At 24.1% G+C, this 20,021-nt stretch overlaps 1 protein-coding gene across 1 annotated transcript in view; it reads right to left on the bottom strand.

Annotated features, from left to right (window-relative positions):
• The window catches only part of LOC132917292 (probable G-protein coupled receptor CG31760), a 99,636-nt gene that overhangs the window by 56,078 nt on the left and 23,537 nt on the right, over positions 1-20,021 (bottom strand). Inside the window, exon 2 of the mRNA XM_060977968.1 lies at positions 10,081-10,435. Within this exon, the coding sequence (XP_060833951.1) occupies positions 10,081-10,435 (355 nt within the window). The remainder of the gene's footprint in view (positions 1-10,080; positions 10,436-20,021) is intronic.

Below are 20,021 nucleotides of genomic sequence, written 5' to 3' on the forward strand. Positions count from 1 at the left end.
TTTTACAGAATCTTACAGCATCTTAATGTATATGTATTATCATAAAAAAAAAAACAAATAAAGGAAATATAACACAATATGTATGCAATGTGAACATTCTCCGGACAATTTGAATCACGAATACAAACCAATTATTTCATGCAATATTTTTTATACTAATATATTTTGTTAAACTAATAATTATATGTTGATGAAAATAAACAAAAATTAATCATAAATTATATATATATATATATTATAATTTTATTGTTACTCATTTATTGTACTCTGATTTTTTTTCATCATTCACAGTTAATTTTATTATATTTAAAATATTTGAAAAGAATATAATATTAAAATGTAATATTTATGACACAACGCTATACAAAATTATTACCAATGTTTTAAAATATTTAAAATATAATAAATTATAATTAATAATGCATTATTTATCTATTTTCTATCGATATTGTATAATTATTATTAATAATAATACATTTAATACAAAATATCATACAAAAATAATCTGTTTGTATTTACGCTTTAAATTTCCTGATCAATGTGTACACTGTCCATTTTTTCATACTAACCGTAACATATACATAACAAACAGTCTTCATACATGATACTTCCATCATTCTACGACGGTTTGATGTTTGCTATATATTTTTACCTTTAGATTTTAATGCCTTATCCAACTGATTACCCTCTTTCCTTGAACTGGTGGTTTGCTATTATGATGGCTCGTCATACATTGTTGATTCAGTAATCTATACTGGTAGATATCCAGTTGATTCATACATTTTTCTGTAGCTTTATTAGTAATATCTACCATTCATTATTCAAATACTCCAGTCTTCAACGTGTATAGTTGTTGGATTCAATAGATTTTTTTGTTTTTTTTTCGGTTAGATTAACCGGAAGTTGCATTGTCTCATTACAACATGTTCTGCAGTCGAACGCGTTATTTTTGTTATTGAAATGAAATGAATAGAATGGTTCTTTTAATTTTCAATAATAATAATTTAAAAAAAAAGAATATAATGTTTATAAAAATGTAATTAAACTAAAATATTCTACAAGACTTACCGTTATGTTAATACATTAGTTCATAATAGAATAATTTATTGTTTTAAATTAATAGATATTGATTAATCATAATAGATTCATAGGTTTGAATAAGATGATTATTTTTTGTATCTTCTTAACATTCTATAATATTTATACATATATAGTATATTGCAAGTTATACTACTCATTTTAATGTGGATTATTGAAATATCACATTATGTATATTATTAATAGACCTGTTTATTTGAAAATGGTATATTTATAAAATACAATAGGTACCTAATAAACGACGTATCATTGATTATAACTCAAATAGCTGTACCTATTTCTAATATCAAGCATTCTAAACGATTATTTGTCTTGTTTTACCACATTTTTAAATTATATTACTTGATGTTCTAACACTTAAAACATTATTCTTGAAACAGCTAATTAAAATGTAGGTACCTAACTCTTAATAAATATTACTATAAATAATTTAAAGAAACAAAAATAACAAAAGTATAATTATTTAAACACATTATAGTATTATACCTTGCTACATATTTTAAATATTAATAGCTTACTAAAACTTTATATCACCATAGATTAATTTTGATAGTAATTTGGTTTTAATGGTTTTAAATGGTGGTGGTTGTTATTCAACTTTTTAAAAATAAGAGCAATTTACCTAGTAAAATAAAAGATACAAAATTTCAATTATTTAATGCCTATATAACATTAAAAATAAAATATTTAGAAAAAAGGTATTTAATACATTTATAGCTAAGCACTTACCTATATAAAATGTATGTTCTATGTTCGATATCTAAATAAGTAATATAAGTACCAATTCGAGTACTAAAAAACAAAGTATTATTTGAATAATAATAATAATATTCTTGAGAACGATAAAAAATATGGAATTACTTTAAACAAAATACTGTTTCCTGATCGATTATAATAAAATTAAATATTTATAATTATAATTTACTATAGGTTGACACTTAAATGTATTATAAAAATGTGTTTTAATTAAAAATTGTTACCCAAATTGCTTAATTGCATTTTAAATTCAATAAAATACAATTAAAATTATTTAAATAATTTAAATATTATATTATACTCCTTGTTTTTATATTACACATAAGTATATAATATACAAAAAAAAAATGTATTATCTTCAATGTCCGTCTGATATTTGATAAAATAATTATGATAATAACGAATAAAAGAAATAATAAACCTTATTTGGTACCTATTTGTTTCCATAAAAAGTCAGTGCATTGTTTCATATTTATTCTGCAAATCGTTTCGTATTATAATTTACAATAGAATAAACAATACAAACTAACATTAAAATATCTTAAAAACCTGATAATATTAATTATAGTTTGACCTATTTATAATTTATAATAAACAGTTATTATCAATATCAATTTATTGTATTATTTTATTTTATGTTTATTTTATAAAAATTTATTTCAGTTTAAACATCTTCTTTAAGTGTAAAACTAAACATTTTAAGATAATTAAAGCTAGAAAATGTGTTCAGATAAAATGTAACAAATATAGGTATAATTTCTTTACGGATGAGGATATATACTAAAGAAAATACTATAAATTACTATAGGAGAAAATAATTGAACCCATGGGGCTACTGGAGTAAATGTATTTTGTGTTCTTCATTTGAATTGTATACATTTGTCGTGTTACATAATACACATTTTATTAATATACAGTATGTATTATGCTATAACATATTATGTACTATAAGGTAACCGACAATAACTCGTTATCAGAAAAATGGAAAATGTATCTTAGACCAATTTTAAATAATATTATATATACGTACAACCTTAAAATGTAACAACGGAATCTCATAAGCTAGTAGTGTTTTTAAATTAAATAACAATAATAATAAATAATAGTAAATTTGAATAATAATATTATTCATTGAACTTAAATTATCTACATAAATGTTTTAAAATCGGGCGAAAGTACACATTTTAGATTCTGAGCATAGCGATAAATGTACAGATTGCCAATTGGTTTCACGATAATTTATATTTGTTTTGTGTCTGAGGACATTTTTTAAATTAAAAAAAAAATCCACTGGTAATTAAATTCTAGATACGTTTTCAATAATAAATTAGATATATAGTTTGTAATTTGGATAAGAAAAGTAGAAAATTATCAACACTTTTTAAAATAATCTGTGGAAAAAATTTAATTTCTAATTTTTGATTACCATTGTTACATGCCATTACTTAAAAGTTATTTTTATAGTAAAAATATCTCACAATTAAGTAGCCACTCTGCTATTTAATGATTTTAACTTTTAAGTTTAAACTGTCATTGAATAATATACTGAAATGGATGTGTTAAATTTTATTTTAATAATAAATTATCGTAAATGATTTTGAATGGATACGGTTCAACTTTGGTAAACATTGTTACCAAACATACTATTAAAATATTTTGTTTTACCTGATTATGTTTAAAATTTTTAATTTTAATCAGCCAAAGTACCAATCAGATCTAATTTGTTATCAGAAACCGTTTTCAAAGTTGATGAACGAACACATTTTTTACTAAAAATAGTATCTTCAGACACATACACATACAAAAAAAAATGTAGGTAAATACTATATTTATCATTCCCCGAAACTATAGATGTTTAACTATGACTTTTAAATCATATACCAATCTAATAATATAGTATGAAATAATATTATAATAACTATTTTTTTTGTAATATGTGGTTTATTTTTAATAGTGATATGAAATAATTATAAAATAGCCTTAGAAAAAAATACTGGAAATGATATACAATAAATATTTCTAAAAATATTGTAATCTGATCCTAACTATCTCTGATTAAAGTCTTTTTTAGTAGACTCAATAAGTTTACTCAATAACTAGGTTCACTTTCGATACGTACAGTGCAGATAGTCAGTTACCTGCATTTAATTTTTTGTGTTTTCTACAAGTATTTTCAATTTAATTATTTAGGAATTTTAAAATTAATCTTAAGGTTTATAAAACATTTCGATTTAATTTAACTTTTATAGAAAAACCACATTTCAAGTTAGAAACTTTCCAATATTTTAAACATAATTATATTAATATAATTTGTCTAAGCACATAATATACACTACTAACATTATGAAATACACAGCTAAAAAAATATAATCGTGTAATGTGTAGTATGATCATATTATTATCAAAGACCATAATAATATTCCAAAATTCCGTAGTGAATGGAATATTTGGCCCCGAAATAATATAAAGTATATACATTTATTTTCTCTAATGAAAAAACATTTATTTGCATAAACATTATATAAACACAGTTTTTCGAATAGTTTAACGGAAATAATAACTATTTAGATTCATTGGTAAACTGTATAATATATATTTCAGAACATCCATCATCTATAATATATTATACACGCGTAGTTCACAATATTTAGGATTAACTGTATTTAAGAATTATGTTAATAAAACCATTTAATACAATCTGTGAAATATATAATAGTTTAATTAACTATAAACCTTTTACCATTTGAAAATATTGAATTACATATTTATATTTCAAGTATTTTTTGTCTTATGATACAACATAATTATGTTTCATAGTAATCGTTTTGCTCTATACCTCCTATGAAAATGACATATGGACTTACTAAAGTGGTCTAAATTAGTCATTTGCTAAATATTAGCCATCATGCAAACACGTTATGTAACTATAATATAATGTATCATTATTACTGCATAACGTTTTAAATTTCAATGAGTACGCAAGAAGCTACATCATAAACAAAATCATTATATATTATAAGTTATTCGTTATTATTATCCTAATTATTTACAGTATATTTTATATTAAAAAAGACCAAACATTGATGACATTTTTTTGCAATTTTACCAAATTAAAATGACGCGGTTTTTTTTATTACAATCTAAACTATTGTAATCTTTTACACATCTGTAAAATGTCAACGCATTAGTACTAGAAGCTGGGAATGCACATTTATAAGAATGCTAAAAATCACGCCATTCACTTTATTTGTCTTCTTAAATAAAAAAAAAAAAATAAAACTACTGTAAATAATAAGAAGATCGGTTTTTAAAAATAGCAATTAAATAAATGAAAATCGACATTATCAAAATATATCATGTACATTTAGTGAATATTTACAAACAGTGCAATTTTAATCAATTCTTCAACGCTCATCAATGATTTTGGTGTATAAACGGTATATTCATCGATGACTGTCAGCATTCACCAATTGCAAACATTCATATAGTAACATCATAAGCATACTATTTATTTGTATAATATTTTAATATTATTGGTGTGATAAAAAATAAAAATACATATTTAATTTTAATTTATTTAAACATAAATGGTACGAATTGAAGCTATTATTATGATATGTATAATAAATATATTTACAGTAAAAAAATCAATTAACTGAATTGGATACATTTTTATTATATTGATGCTTAAACTAGTAAATTACAATGATAATTTTGTATTTGGATATATTTTAGGTTTTACATAATATAACTGATGAAAAAGAAAAAAAAATTATTTATTTTTTGGAAGTAGAATAATATTATAATAATAATGGACTAACAATATGTTTTTATATTGGACCCCTAGTTTATTGTTTTCACAAAAGTTATTATCCAACAATTTCAGCGACACGGTGTAACTTGATCCATAAAACAGTATTGTGTATTTTATTAATAATAATCTAGATAAAATAGAACTAAAAATGTTATGAAATTAAAAAGGAAAGAACTATTAATTAGTAAATACTTTTATACTTTTATTACTTTAGTAACTTTTATAAATTACTAGCCGTATTACCTCACTTCACCCGAGTTAAAATAAATCTATATTTCTATTATTTGTTTTCTGTTTTGCTTCAATTGAAACATATAATATAAACACAATTAAAATGATTAATTTTAAAATTGTTCACTTCTTAATTCTAAAATTATTTTTATATTTTTATACTTTTGATGTCAATAAAAAAAAATTGGAGACAAACTCAACAGTTGCTCAAAAATCGACATAAATCGTCTTATTTAAAATAAATTTCGTTAAGATTGATATTCGTCCTTATGTATTTACATTAAAAATAAGTTCAGAGTTAAAGAAGAAAATTATTGGAATTATTATTGTATTTTATTTTAAGATTTGTTTTATGTACACATACTCGTATATGTACATATTATTAATATTTATTTTTTATATTTCTACTGATATAATTGCTATGTAATCAGTAACCAAAGCAACCATTTCAATAAACAAAAATTTTATTTTCATGAGTCAAATTAAAATTCATCCACGATCCACTCCTATACCACCCTATAGCAACCCATAAAGGTTGAAAAATTAAGTTGTAAGCCCCTTCGAGTCTCAAAAAAATCTATATTTTATATAACTTTTATTAAAAACCATCTATTAGTTTCAAGTATTTAATGGACACACAAACAAAGAAACATTAATTTATATACACATAAATATTAAATTTAATATGTGAACACGTATTGTAAAGTTAACAAGTGAAAACATATGAGTATACTCTCTTTTTATTTGTATTTATTATTCATTATAATTATTTAATTGAATTAACAAACATTTAAATATCCCACAATTTCTACAATAATCCCTATACTTTATTAACTAAATGTAATAAGTAGATATATTTGTATTACTATATAGTACATAATGCTATGTAATATATGTTTTACAAGGTCGTCCAAATTTTTTATACATACCTCAAAAATACTAAATGTATTATTCATGGCCTCTTCGCGACTTAAATGAGAAAAACAAATTATACGACTTTACATCTCTAATGGTACTATTATTACGATAACACATAATATCATATTTGAAATATTATTTTTTTACGTGAGTTTGTTAGAATAATATACTATGAATTCATTAATATATGTTTATAAATGTTAAAAAAATAGGTATACATGTTTTTTTTTTTACGGGAATAAATCTAATTACAGTTTATACAATTTAATGATATACTATGACATGGGTACCTACTTAATGTTTACTCACTTATAATCGTATATTGTAATATTTATTTGTATTTTATACGTTGACAAATAACTTACAAGGCTTCCAGTGATTAACCCCAGTTTATAGTCATTAGTTCTATTTTTATGGTTATAGCTACATAAATATTATGTTAAGCTATAAAAAAAGGTCATATTTTTAAAAGTCTCTATTTCCCTTCTGACCAATTGAAGTTAAATGGATAAACAGCAGAATCGAATATCAATGGTAATGCAACTTTTTCATATTTAAATATTTACTGTAAAAATAATATTATTTTTTATTTCAGTATTAATTTCTAATAACCATTGACCAATTATCATCAGAAATAAAAATAATATATTTTTTCATGCTCATTGAAAGTAGGTATTCTGATTAAATTTACATTTTAGTTACATATTTTTGTAAAACTAAAATATATTATCTTAATTAATTACCAATTGAGGATTGATGAAATATATAATAGTAAATTGTATATTATCATCATATTAGCTTTAAATTAATTATTAGAACAGAATCTTCAAACCAGGTTTTTTAAATTCTTGTTTATATTAATAGTAAATAGTAATATATCAACAATTTAGAAGTAAGGTACAGCGTATAATCTTATTTACAGGTAAAATAAGTACGAACATTTTAAGTATAATACCTAGGTATAATATATTTATATAGGTACATTTTATATTTTATATATATCTTACTTAAATATGATTTATCGATATTTTTAAACATTGACAACTATCAACCAAGGATAACAAAGAAAATATAATTCTACAAAAATTTCTTAAAAAAATTACAATATATAGCTAGAGATGAATTTATTATACATACTAGCTATTATATTATATCATTAAACATTTTTTTTAAATTTAAATATATACACTATATTCAAATTTAACATTTTTTTACAAAATCTAAAAAATAAGTTAATTTTATTTTTGCACCTAATATAAATTTAACCAAACTATAAACTCTTGTGAGATATTTTTTTTACCTAATAATTTATGTACAATTATAATTATATTTATTTCAATTAAATACTACAAAAACAGCTGTGTGTATAATATTTTAAAATGTTGTTAATATGTATATTATTTTTAATTAAATTAATAATAACATATTTTTTTGAGTTCAGCTATAATATAACGACTGACTAATTCAATCATAACATCTTTATTTAATTTAGCTTAAATTCTATACGTTCACTTACACATGTAAAAATATAAACAAAATAGACTAAACGAATTGGTATACTGCACTGCACACCTAATCCCACAAGCAAAATAATTTCATTGAAAAAAAAAATTCTCTCAGTAAACTTCAAAGTCAATTAAAATGGACCTTTATTTGACATTAAATAGTTTATCCAGTCTAATAATTAACCACCATGGATTATGTGAAACCTAGTGTAATGAACTAATGAGCTATGTTGGCTACCGTTGTGTTTTTAATTAATTTTCAATTTTTTTTTTATTACCTAATTCTTTATTCTAGACCTAATTTTATGAGGAAAAGCATATTATTAATATTAATTTATTTTCAATAAAATTATAGGCTTATTTTATGGTTTAATTGATTTCTTTATTAATTAGGTGTATACATTTAAGTTTATATCACAAGAATAATGATTGTAATGATTATATTTTTATCGTGGAAAACTATCATCTAACTGTCAACAGAAGTATTAAATTTATTATGATGATTTTTTCCCGGATACAATTGCATAATTTCGATATAATAGGCGTATAATACCCACTGGGCTGTCAAAATAATGATAACAAAATATTATTGTTGATAAAATTCAAAAACTATAGTGTTAATATTTTTTAGATTCTGAGTAGATTGACGAATGTATTGGTTTTATACTGATTTTTTTTTTGTAAACAAACAAACAAAAAAAAAAAACTATTTATGCAAATACTGAAATAATTTATTAATATTTAATAAATAAATTATCTATGTTTGTATTAAGTACCACTGTAATTTGTTTATTTTGTTATTAATTTTTAATTTTTGTTAAATAAAGTATTATTTTAAATATAGATTTTAAATTCATATTTAAAAATTATTAATGTTTCTTTTTTTTCAAAAAAAAAAAAATTTACTAATAGATCGATTTGTTCAGTAGTAAATTGTCTAACAACTTTAATATTTATGGTTGTGTATTTTTTGAATAATAAATTTTAAAAATTTGACGTTGTTTTTCGCATTATAGATTTGCTTTTTAGTGTTTCCTGAATTTGAACCATTGAAGATGCTTGATAACACATTCATATTACCCCACATCTGTATTCTTATGGTTAAATTATGCAAAGTTCACAACATTTTTAATTCCGGAGTAATTTTGTTGATAAAATATTAAGTCTAGCATAATATGCTAAAAACAAAAAAAAATATGAAATTTCTGAAAACAGGTTCATAATATTGGCATGACGTAAATATTTGTTATTTTTATAGTAATATTTTAATATTTCAAGATCAATATTGATTACCGAAGATGATACGAATATCTTCTTCGAATAATAATAAAAAATTATATTAACGTTATATAAACAATATTATCATGTTATTCAACGGTAGAATATAAAAAATAAATAATAATAAAAAAATGTTTTAATATTTCTGAGTTAAAGATACTACTCGTATAATATATTTTTGGTTGTTGAGTATCTTCAGCACCCACAAGATCGTTTATAAAAATATATAATAACACATAATAAAAGCTAAAAAAAAAAAAATTCTAATTCCTCAATTTAATTTGGAGTTGTTTTTTAAGCCTCTCAGAATCCATTACAGTGGTTTCACAAAATGTTGTTCACAATTTATTGTATTCACCTATTACTTGCTATTGCAATAATTGTATACTATGTTGGTCGTACAGCAGTACACCGCATACATTTGGTTTTATAACTTAAGCATTGTACGTTTAAAAAATATTCATATATTATTTAGCTTACCGTGACTGTATTGATTATTCTTAGCGATCACGCCTTGTGCTTTATGTCGAGCTATGTAAAACCATTCGCTGGTGTTCGATAAATAGTTATACTCGACAGCCAAATCTTTAGCCAATATTCCTTCGCCATCCGGAAGTCTGTATGCGTATGGACAAAATAGCCAATATTTTTTGTACTGTTCTTGGTCATAGCAGTTCCCGGCGGCAAATATGTCGTTATCGAACTCTACCATAGATATAACTCCGGCGTGAAGTAAATACTCAGAAGCTGTTACTTCGGGGTCTCCATACTTCCAGATTCTCGTCAACATGTTAGCTCGATTCACGGCTACATTAGCCATTACCCTGAACCGTTCCTAATTAAAAAAAAAAATAAAGTTATTATTTTTGAAATGCTTTTTAAATCATTATTTCATTTATAATTTATACTTTCAACTATTTTAACATAATACGTATATTATTTGGACAAACTATTAATATAACATATTAAGAACCTAAAATTTATATCATAGGTATTATGAGGGTCTACGTATATTTAAATGGTAATTACTATAACCAATAACATATTATAACATAAATTATATGCTTTATATTATATACGTGTAAACTAAAATTATAACACTTTTTGCCCCCTCCTCCAGAAAAAAATGATTGATACGGGTTTGATGATATGATTGTTTTATATTACAGTAAAATATATAATATTATTAATTTCAAATTTATATTCAAAATCAAATCCACCTCAAATAACCATTATGTTACTTAAGCATATAGGCAAATGCTAAAATAAGATACATAATAATCTGAGAATCATATTAGCTGAAACTAAAATATAATAAGCACTGTCTTAGGGTGTTTCCATGAAGATACTTTATAGGTACTCCTATCAGAATAATCAATGACTACCTAAAGGCAGGGGAATTACATACACTATATTCAGCTATGTCAAATGGCCTTAATAATAAAAATAATTGAATTAAAAAAAAATTTTAACAAATTTCTAATAATTTCCAATAATGATATATTACAACATATTAAATTAATGATTAAATGTTTATTTTTAAAATTACTAAAGAAAAATAAACGATTTTTAGCAAAAACTATATAAAATAAATATTCCAGTTTTTTGTATTATTTTTTCGTCCTTGTTGATTATTTTTAAAAGTAGCAACTGAATTTTAGTATTGATCCACGAGTTAATTATATTTTTAAGCTACGTTTTTTTAAACATAAAATGTCAACAAATCTAACATTATTAAAGTTTTGTTTAAGTAGGTATTGCTTTATAATTAAGTAATTTTCATTTGACTTTAGATACTGATTAATGTGTTGATTTTACAACTATATGTATTTTTCATGTTTGTCGTCACATTTTTAAGTAATACAAATGATCAAATTTTTAACTTCAATGGTAGGAAAGTGAATCTTGTTGGTACTTTTGTAATTGTAAAGTACACAGTACCTAGTAAATTTTATAATAATTTAAAAGAACAGGAATGTTCATGAAAAAGTCTTCGTAAAAATCAATTTTCTTATTTTTAATTGCAATTAAAAAAAAAAAAAAAGAGTAGATACACGAATATCTTATCAAATGTTTATATTATTATTTCCTAAAATTATATAATTTTTTGACTCTATTTAATATTTCCGATTTGTTTTCTTTATCCAATTATCAATAAGTATGTCGAAAAACCTGAGAATGAAATATAAAGTTTATCATGGTCTGTTGTCAACATGATTTATCATGAGCTATTTCAAAATATTAAATATATAATATACATAGGTATAATTCTTTATTATAATCATTTAGAATTAAATTTTAGACAAAATACGTCAAAATATGATTGTTGTAATTATTTTATGAATAATAAATTGTTTAGAATATATACTAATTAAACTTGAAAATTGAATAAAAGGTAGTTCATAAGTAGTTTATACTAAATCTAACAATTTTTAATTTAAAAATATGCAAACACAATTTTTTATAGTAATTTATAGTTCAAATATGGACGAACAATAACAATTTTAATAATTCTGTTGCAATTCAAAAATATTATAGAGATACATTTGACATCTAAAACTCGACCTATACAGTGAATCCTAGAGCTTTTACTTATTTTCCTCTTTCTTTTTTTTTTAATAATGAATACTCATTATTTTTAGTATACGTTTTCATAAAACACTTTTTTTATACGTTTTTATCTTTAATTAAATCAATTAAACTTAATATGTATATTAAATTGTATAGTTAAATTATTAAAGCCCAAATGTGCACATTATAAGTTTCACTGTTTGACATTTAAAATTGTAGCTGTAGGAATTCGTAATATCTATATTTTCATTTTATTTAACAGCGGACATTTAAATGTGGCTCCGCACTTTTAATATATGTCTATCCTATTGTGGTTAGAATATCATACAAAATGCAACTGTCAAGAATAATTTTTTCAATGCTACTACTGAGTGCTTCAGAAATAATTATTATTTTCAACAAAGATCATTAAATAAGTATGAAAAGTCATAATCATTTACTTATGCTGAGAATTTCAATTTGATTGGATTTCAATTCATGCTTACAATACTATTACTATAAAAATAATATATATAACCAAACCACCGTGAAAAAATGCCATTCATACTATATTTCTACACGAACAAAACGTTGTATTCATAATATTTTGCAACTAACAAAGCAAATGTATAAAACACCCTCGTTGAAGGAATTAAACATGAGTAAAGCGCGTGAAAAAAATTTATCACACTTTTATGGTTTATATCTGAACCTGCTGTTTATTCCTCCAAATAAAGATAAAATATTATAATAATATTATGCATTAAAGTATATTTATTGAGTTCTTATTTTCCTCCCTTTGTCATATTTAAAAACATCAAAATCACTCCAACCAGGCGTTGGGTAGTCTATGTTTGGCAATCATAACATTTTTTACTAATTACTTGAGTAACTGTGCAGTTTGACTTTGATTTGTTGTGAGTGTTTAAAGATTATTAATAATTGTAACTATTGTGTCAAATTGTCAAATCAATTAATTAAAAAAATAGGTATTAATGTTTTAAAAAAAAATAATAATCAATATATCATTATACTGTCAACGTGGAACGTGGAGGTCGATGAACCATCTTTATAAAAAGTTGTATTAAAAAAAAAAAAACAACGACTCATCCCTTATACCTTGGACGAATTTTAGATATAACATCACTGACCGGGCGTCATCATCAGACATAACGAGTTGAAATATCGACTCTTCTCGAAAACTGTTTCGATGCATTGCGTGGACGGAGGATACCAATCACCACGACTGGTCGCAGTGGGAACACCGTTATATTATTACCACCGTGAGGTATCACGCAACGAAAGTAAAAACAAATGTATGTTGGCGAAGTAATTGCTAATTGTATTTTTAGAGTACGAGAAACAAACTGACCTGTAAATGCATGTTGTACATGGAGTTTACCGGGAAGAGAACGAACGGCAGTACCATGCGAGACTATTCAATCTAACGATCGCGGAAATTCGTGAATGCAGTGTGCATGTGGCAAGTATCCGAATTCTAATGGCCACTTGCCGGGGAAAAAAATCTTTGAAAGTGCGACATTGTCATTTACTCCATCATGGAGTCCAGAAGTTAGAGATCAAATTGATATCCTATATGTCGGGCTGCTAATGAGCACATTCTTTTTTTGTTTAAGTAGTAAGTACCTACCTACATTTGCGATCATATTATTATTTATTTGAGTACAATTTAAAAAAAAAATTTAGAATAGTTAGCAAGAATGGGTAATTCATAATCGTGTTTTTTATTACCTGTGTAAACAATAATATGTTTAATCATGTTAATTGGGACCCATTATCTTCTTGAACAATTAATAAAAATACTATTAGTAAATTATTTGAAAACTGAGCGTTTTACAAAATTTAAAATTATGTCACAATAATATATTATAATTTGTTAAATGCCTATATTTTAAAAATTACTTATAGATTTTTTGTCAAACTATGCATAGCTTTTATAATTTAAATACATAAATATTAAATATATTTTTATTGAAATTTACTGACTCATTTTTGTGATGAAGACTATAATACATATCGTAAATTTATAATTGAAAAAAAAATTGTACATTTTCTACGGGCTTATTTAATAGATAAATATTATTACATATTTCATACGAACATATACATTATTTAAATATGTATTATTTAACCAAATTTCTTGTAATTCATTTTATTTTTAATTATAAACTTAATTTGAAAAAAACAATAAAATAAAGTATATTATTATACTACATTAACTTTAAGATAATATATGTTATAAATAAATAGATTGTATTGTACTTAAGTTAATATTATCAGATCTTATTGTTGTTTTCTTTGTATCTTTCTTACTTTATTAAAAAAAAGTATTTTAAGTTTCAGTCACACGTGAAATTAATTAAAAGTATTACAAAATTAAAAGAGCTATATTCCAACAAAAATTAAAGCAGATTACTAAAATAGATTAATTTGTTAACTTTTGTCATAATATAAAATAAGTTTCTAGTGTTCTTGTTATAATATTTATATAAATACATTTTCAAAATATTTAATTTTCATAATAATACAACCTTTAAGGCTATAACATAAAATATATCGAACAATTGTATGAATTAATTTATTGTATGCAATATCTTAAATTAATACTGAAAATGAATGGAGTTTGAAATTAATTATTATGTTAAGATTTTGTAAGAAAGGCGTTAAATGTTGTTTTAAAACTCGACAATTTTAATGACAATTGTTTTTTATTCAATTTGGTTATACTTTTTTATTATTATTATTGTTATTATTCCGCTTAATCTATATTGTCTAAGTATATTTTGAACTTTTATTGTTCTCAGATTTATATTATATTATTTTAAATAAAATTCCTGTTAACTTAACAGTTTTTCAACACTTAAAGTTTATGTATAAAATATTAGTTTGTATGTTAACGAAACGAGTGTTTGTCGAATAAGTTGTGGCAAAAATTAAAACTAACACTAAGTTTTGAATGCTTTTACATCACTTAGAACTGAAAAATAAATTTACACAGATGAGGTCTATTACCCAATTGTTTAGAGAAATAATAAAAAAAAATCTCATAATTTCGATGCTGGTTCGCAGACGATTGCTATTAGTTTTGAATTCGATCGTTATAACATTAGAATTCCGTATCGCTCAGCTGATGAGTGTTTATCGGAAATGCGATAGGGTTATGCGCGCACATCCGTATTTAACAGAATATTACGCAGAATAATGAACAACGACTGTCGCAGATTTAGCAAATATTATATTATGAGTCCGAAAAATGTGCCGGTGACATTACTATTCCGGTGCGGCAAAGACGCACGTGACACGGTCAAGTTACACATAAATTAAATCAATTTACATGATGATGTCGAATGAACCTTCGTCATGGCCCACAGGTAATATAATTGAAATTCAATTGTTTTGTTATAACTTGGTAAACATGTGTCTTGTTGTCATTATTTATTATTTATTTTTTATTATTTCCACCCTATTCACTAATGTGCGAAATTCATAGTATTTGATCAATAAACATTATTGATATAAAATCGCCTATTTAAAGTAAATAGGTACTGACTATATTTTCTTTAAATACAAAATTAATTGCTTGGAATGTTTGGATGTGCATTTTTTAAAACAGCTATAATACATAGTTTTATGAAGTATAGCTATCACAGTCGGAACGATATAACTTAAAAGATATCTACCGTAATATAAATCGTGCGGAGTAAGCGTGATTATCATTTTGGAAAAGTCTTACGCACGAAGGATTCTAGAAAATATGGTTCAAACAGAAAATATAATGTACTTAGATATTCAATTTAAATGCATCCCATCTACTAACATTCTAACATTTCAATATATAACGTGAAGTAAGTATACGGGTGAGTTCTATACCATTTTTTTTTTCAATAGCTGTGTCGAAAGTCAAAACTATACAGGATATTTAATATTATAATATTATTACATTTAAGATGCGCTCACTGAAAACAGCAATTGAAGTTGTGCAGATCTTTTATGCATGACGCGAGTTTCGTAAGTATTTGTGTAGTAGACAAAATAACGAAATTATTGCGGTCAATTACAGGTATTATTAGGGAGTATTTTCCCAATTCGCCGACACTCAATATATGAGAACATATAAAATTTATCGAAAAAAAAATACCATTTTATATACATTTAAATAATAATATAAAAATTATAACACTCACTGTCGGCTAAAAACTTGTGTTTTTGAAGCCTCTTTCACATATCAAGAAAAAAATATATAAGCGGATATTATAGTATTTTATTTTTTCAACATACTCGATTAGAACGATTTTGTTTTTCTAACCTGAAAAATGTTTAAGTATACTTGTTTTCTTCGCTTTTTTAGTCTATTCTTTGTATATAATTATTCACTACAAGTAAGTACTGATAATTTTCCAGCTTAATTTTGAACCATTCTATAACAGCGAAAAAAATTAAATAAAAAATGTATATTCATGTCGTATGCTATATTATATACGGCTATGTTATACTGTAGATATGAGCAGAAGTTCACACAATCAAATATTATTAAAAACTAAAATCATAATTTGTATGGCCAGTAGACATTATAGTATTCTATATAAAATGTATTGATTGATGTCAATAATCGTGTCTTAGGCATAAGATAACTACGGATAAGATAACTAGATGGTAAGCGGTACCTTATATTTGCTTAAATCGCTATACCAAGAAGCATGCAACTAATATAATTTATCACCGGTTTCAGTGAATTGGACTATTTTTAAAAACCATTAAAAAATGGTGTATTGGTCAAAAAACCAGGTGTAGGCGAACTTTATTTATAAGTGCATATGAGCACCAACCAGCCCACGTACCTACATTATTAGTCAGTAACATCTATTAATGATTTATTTTGGCGTATTAATATAACGATAATGTATCATGATATATTTATAAATAATCAATGTACCTTACACAGTTATAAGTATTGTAAAAAAAAAGCACGCCTTATTTCGAATGAGCCGTATTTATGTAGTGTATGAAATATATTATATTATTATATCACGTACGACTCGAACAGAATTCATCGTTTTACCGTGATTTCCATTTTACATATATACAAGTTAACAAGCAAAAACAACTAAAATTTCACGGTAAACCAATCACGTTTTGGTAATAATTATATACTAACAGAAAATAATTAACCAACAGCAACATCCCACATATAAATATAAAATAATAAACCATGCAGTTTAATGTTTATGTACCTATAAAAAAATGTATCTTATCAATTAAATAAGAAAAACACGGGAAAAAATATTTTTTATATTATATAATAAAAAATGATCACTAAGATAATTTTAAAATCAACTAAACCTTTAGAAATAATAAGTACCTGCTTGCTATTTATAAGTTCTTTTTTTTATTATTATTCAAATATAATTACAATCTATACACATAAATATAATACAGTAACGAGATTGGGATAGCACTCAGTAGTACTATCCGACAGATTAAGTTAGTACATGTCCAGTCCAGTTACGTTTGAGTCAGGGGTCGGCAAGCTTTTGAGACAGTAGAGCCAAAAATTACAATTTACATAATTCCCCAGCTGTTAAAGAGCCACAAAAAATGTTTGTTTCAATATTTTATAGTATTTGCTTATGTACAATATTGATTTCCGATTTAAAATTAACGAATTTATACACGAAAATAATATTTATTCATGTAAAAAAACACACAAATATTTTTTAGCACATAACATGTTCAAGTATTTTAGCAATAATAATAAATAATTCAGTTATCGGATAATAGATTGTTGTATGGTTACATCAATGGAGCATAGGTTTTGAATGCATTTGGGAAGTTTGGAATACACTTTTAATTTTAGTTGCATAAAATAGCCTGTACAGGTATTTCATATTCTTAAAAACAACAAAAATATAATGTAAAATAATATATTTTTTTATTATACAAAATATATATATTTTTTTGATACCTAATAAAATAATTAGTTTTGCTTTTGGACCTAGAGAGCTACAATTTAAGATCGAAAGAGCCACATGCGGCTCGCGAGCCGCAGGTTGCCAACTCTTAGTTTAAGACGTCTCTGGGGGTTATCGAGAAATTTAAAAGAAAATAGACGTTTTATAAGTGGATTTTTTTGATGTAACAGTGAAATCTCACTATACATTTTTTATTTGGTTAGTTGCGTGAGCGTTGGGATATTTAGGTCTTTGTGAAGATCATTTATTTACAGTTAAACAAATTAATCAATATAATTTTTATACTAAATTATTGCAGACTGCCTGCCTTCCTTAAATAATTGTCTTAGACCATAACCGCGGTCCACTAGACAATACATACTATTTTATACTCTTATATATTCAACTAGATCATACCTGAACTTTAAGTATGTACTATAAATGAACGTTGGTAAATTAGTAGTTATTTGAATACTTAATGGAAATTAGTTGTTGATTTGTGATTGTTTAAATGTTTATGTAAATTTACTCTATACATTTTCTGTTCCTATAAACAAAATACGTGACCAAACGTGATGAGCCGATAAACTACCCAATGCAGTATATTACAATAATTTCTTCTTATTATGATATTGACATAATATTATGTGTATTGTATTTAATATTGGTAAGCATTCCATTTGTGTCAATATTATTTAAATACCGATTACATTTCTATTACATAAGTTTTCCATAATGGTATGGTCTGTAATATTTGTATTAAATTGATCTATCGGCAGTAAATCAAACGGAAGACATTTTATCGTTTTGTCCTCTATCGACACTTAAAATTCTCACGCGAATATTGTTAATCGGATGGCATGGTACGCGTTCCACGATGACCGTTATTTATTATTAATGACCACCGTTTCACAGATATGCTGAAAGATCAGTCTATTCACTAATGATCAAATGCAAGTTTCGTAAATTGTGATATCTCAGTTTAACAACTTCTAACGTATGCATCATTTATCCTCATAAACTCCTAAACGTCTGTAACAAAATTCTTTCTCCTCGTAATTATTTTCCATAACGCAGTTTACAACTCTTGCTAAACAAATTTAAAGCCACCTTTTCCATAGCACTTATAGCTTAGGTTAGTTTATTTACCAACTTAACAACCACTATTTTATTATCATAAGTATTATGATACATAATTTAATATTATTTGTTGTATACATTTTTTGTTTTTTCTCAGCGATGATTTATGTATAAATAAGTATTTTTTTTTCCTTTGAGCACCACCGTTACACAGGCATTTTGCTGTTTTACCATGATATTCAGTATAAAAAAAAGTTATCTTGATAAACTTATTGCACTGTTAATTAAAGTCATTTTGATATTAGTAATTACTTTTGTTAAAAGTGAAAATGTGTGGAAAGTATTAATTAAATTGAGATTTTTTTTTATAATTATTGTTAAAACGATCTTAGTTGTAATTTTAAAAATAGCTATTAATTTCTAAATTCACAATTTAATTTAATATTACAATACTCATTAGATGATGGAATAAAAGCAAACTCTCGTCAAAACTATAAGACCGGCCTACACACACCAGTACCTTATTCGCATTATAATACTTAACAATACACAAAATAAATTCAATTAATGAATGCTAAATGTGTTAGTCTAATGTAAGCTGAAAGACAAACCATTAATACGTTTGTTAGTTTATATTTTTATAGTTCAAAATATTCTATTTAGACTATAAACATAACATATATAACTATATTATCATAGAACTATAATTATAAATACTTAGTCACGAAAATAATTTACTGAACATATAAAATTATCGGCATAACCGATCTATTATTAAAAATATGTAAAATATAATGAGGTTAAAGTTAAAATTAATTTGAT

This window comes from Rhopalosiphum padi, chromosome 1 (genome assembly GCF_020882245.1).
Source record: "Rhopalosiphum padi isolate XX-2018 chromosome 1, ASM2088224v1, whole genome shotgun sequence".
NCBI classification, from domain to species: Eukaryota; Metazoa; Arthropoda; class Insecta; order Hemiptera; family Aphididae; genus Rhopalosiphum; species Rhopalosiphum padi.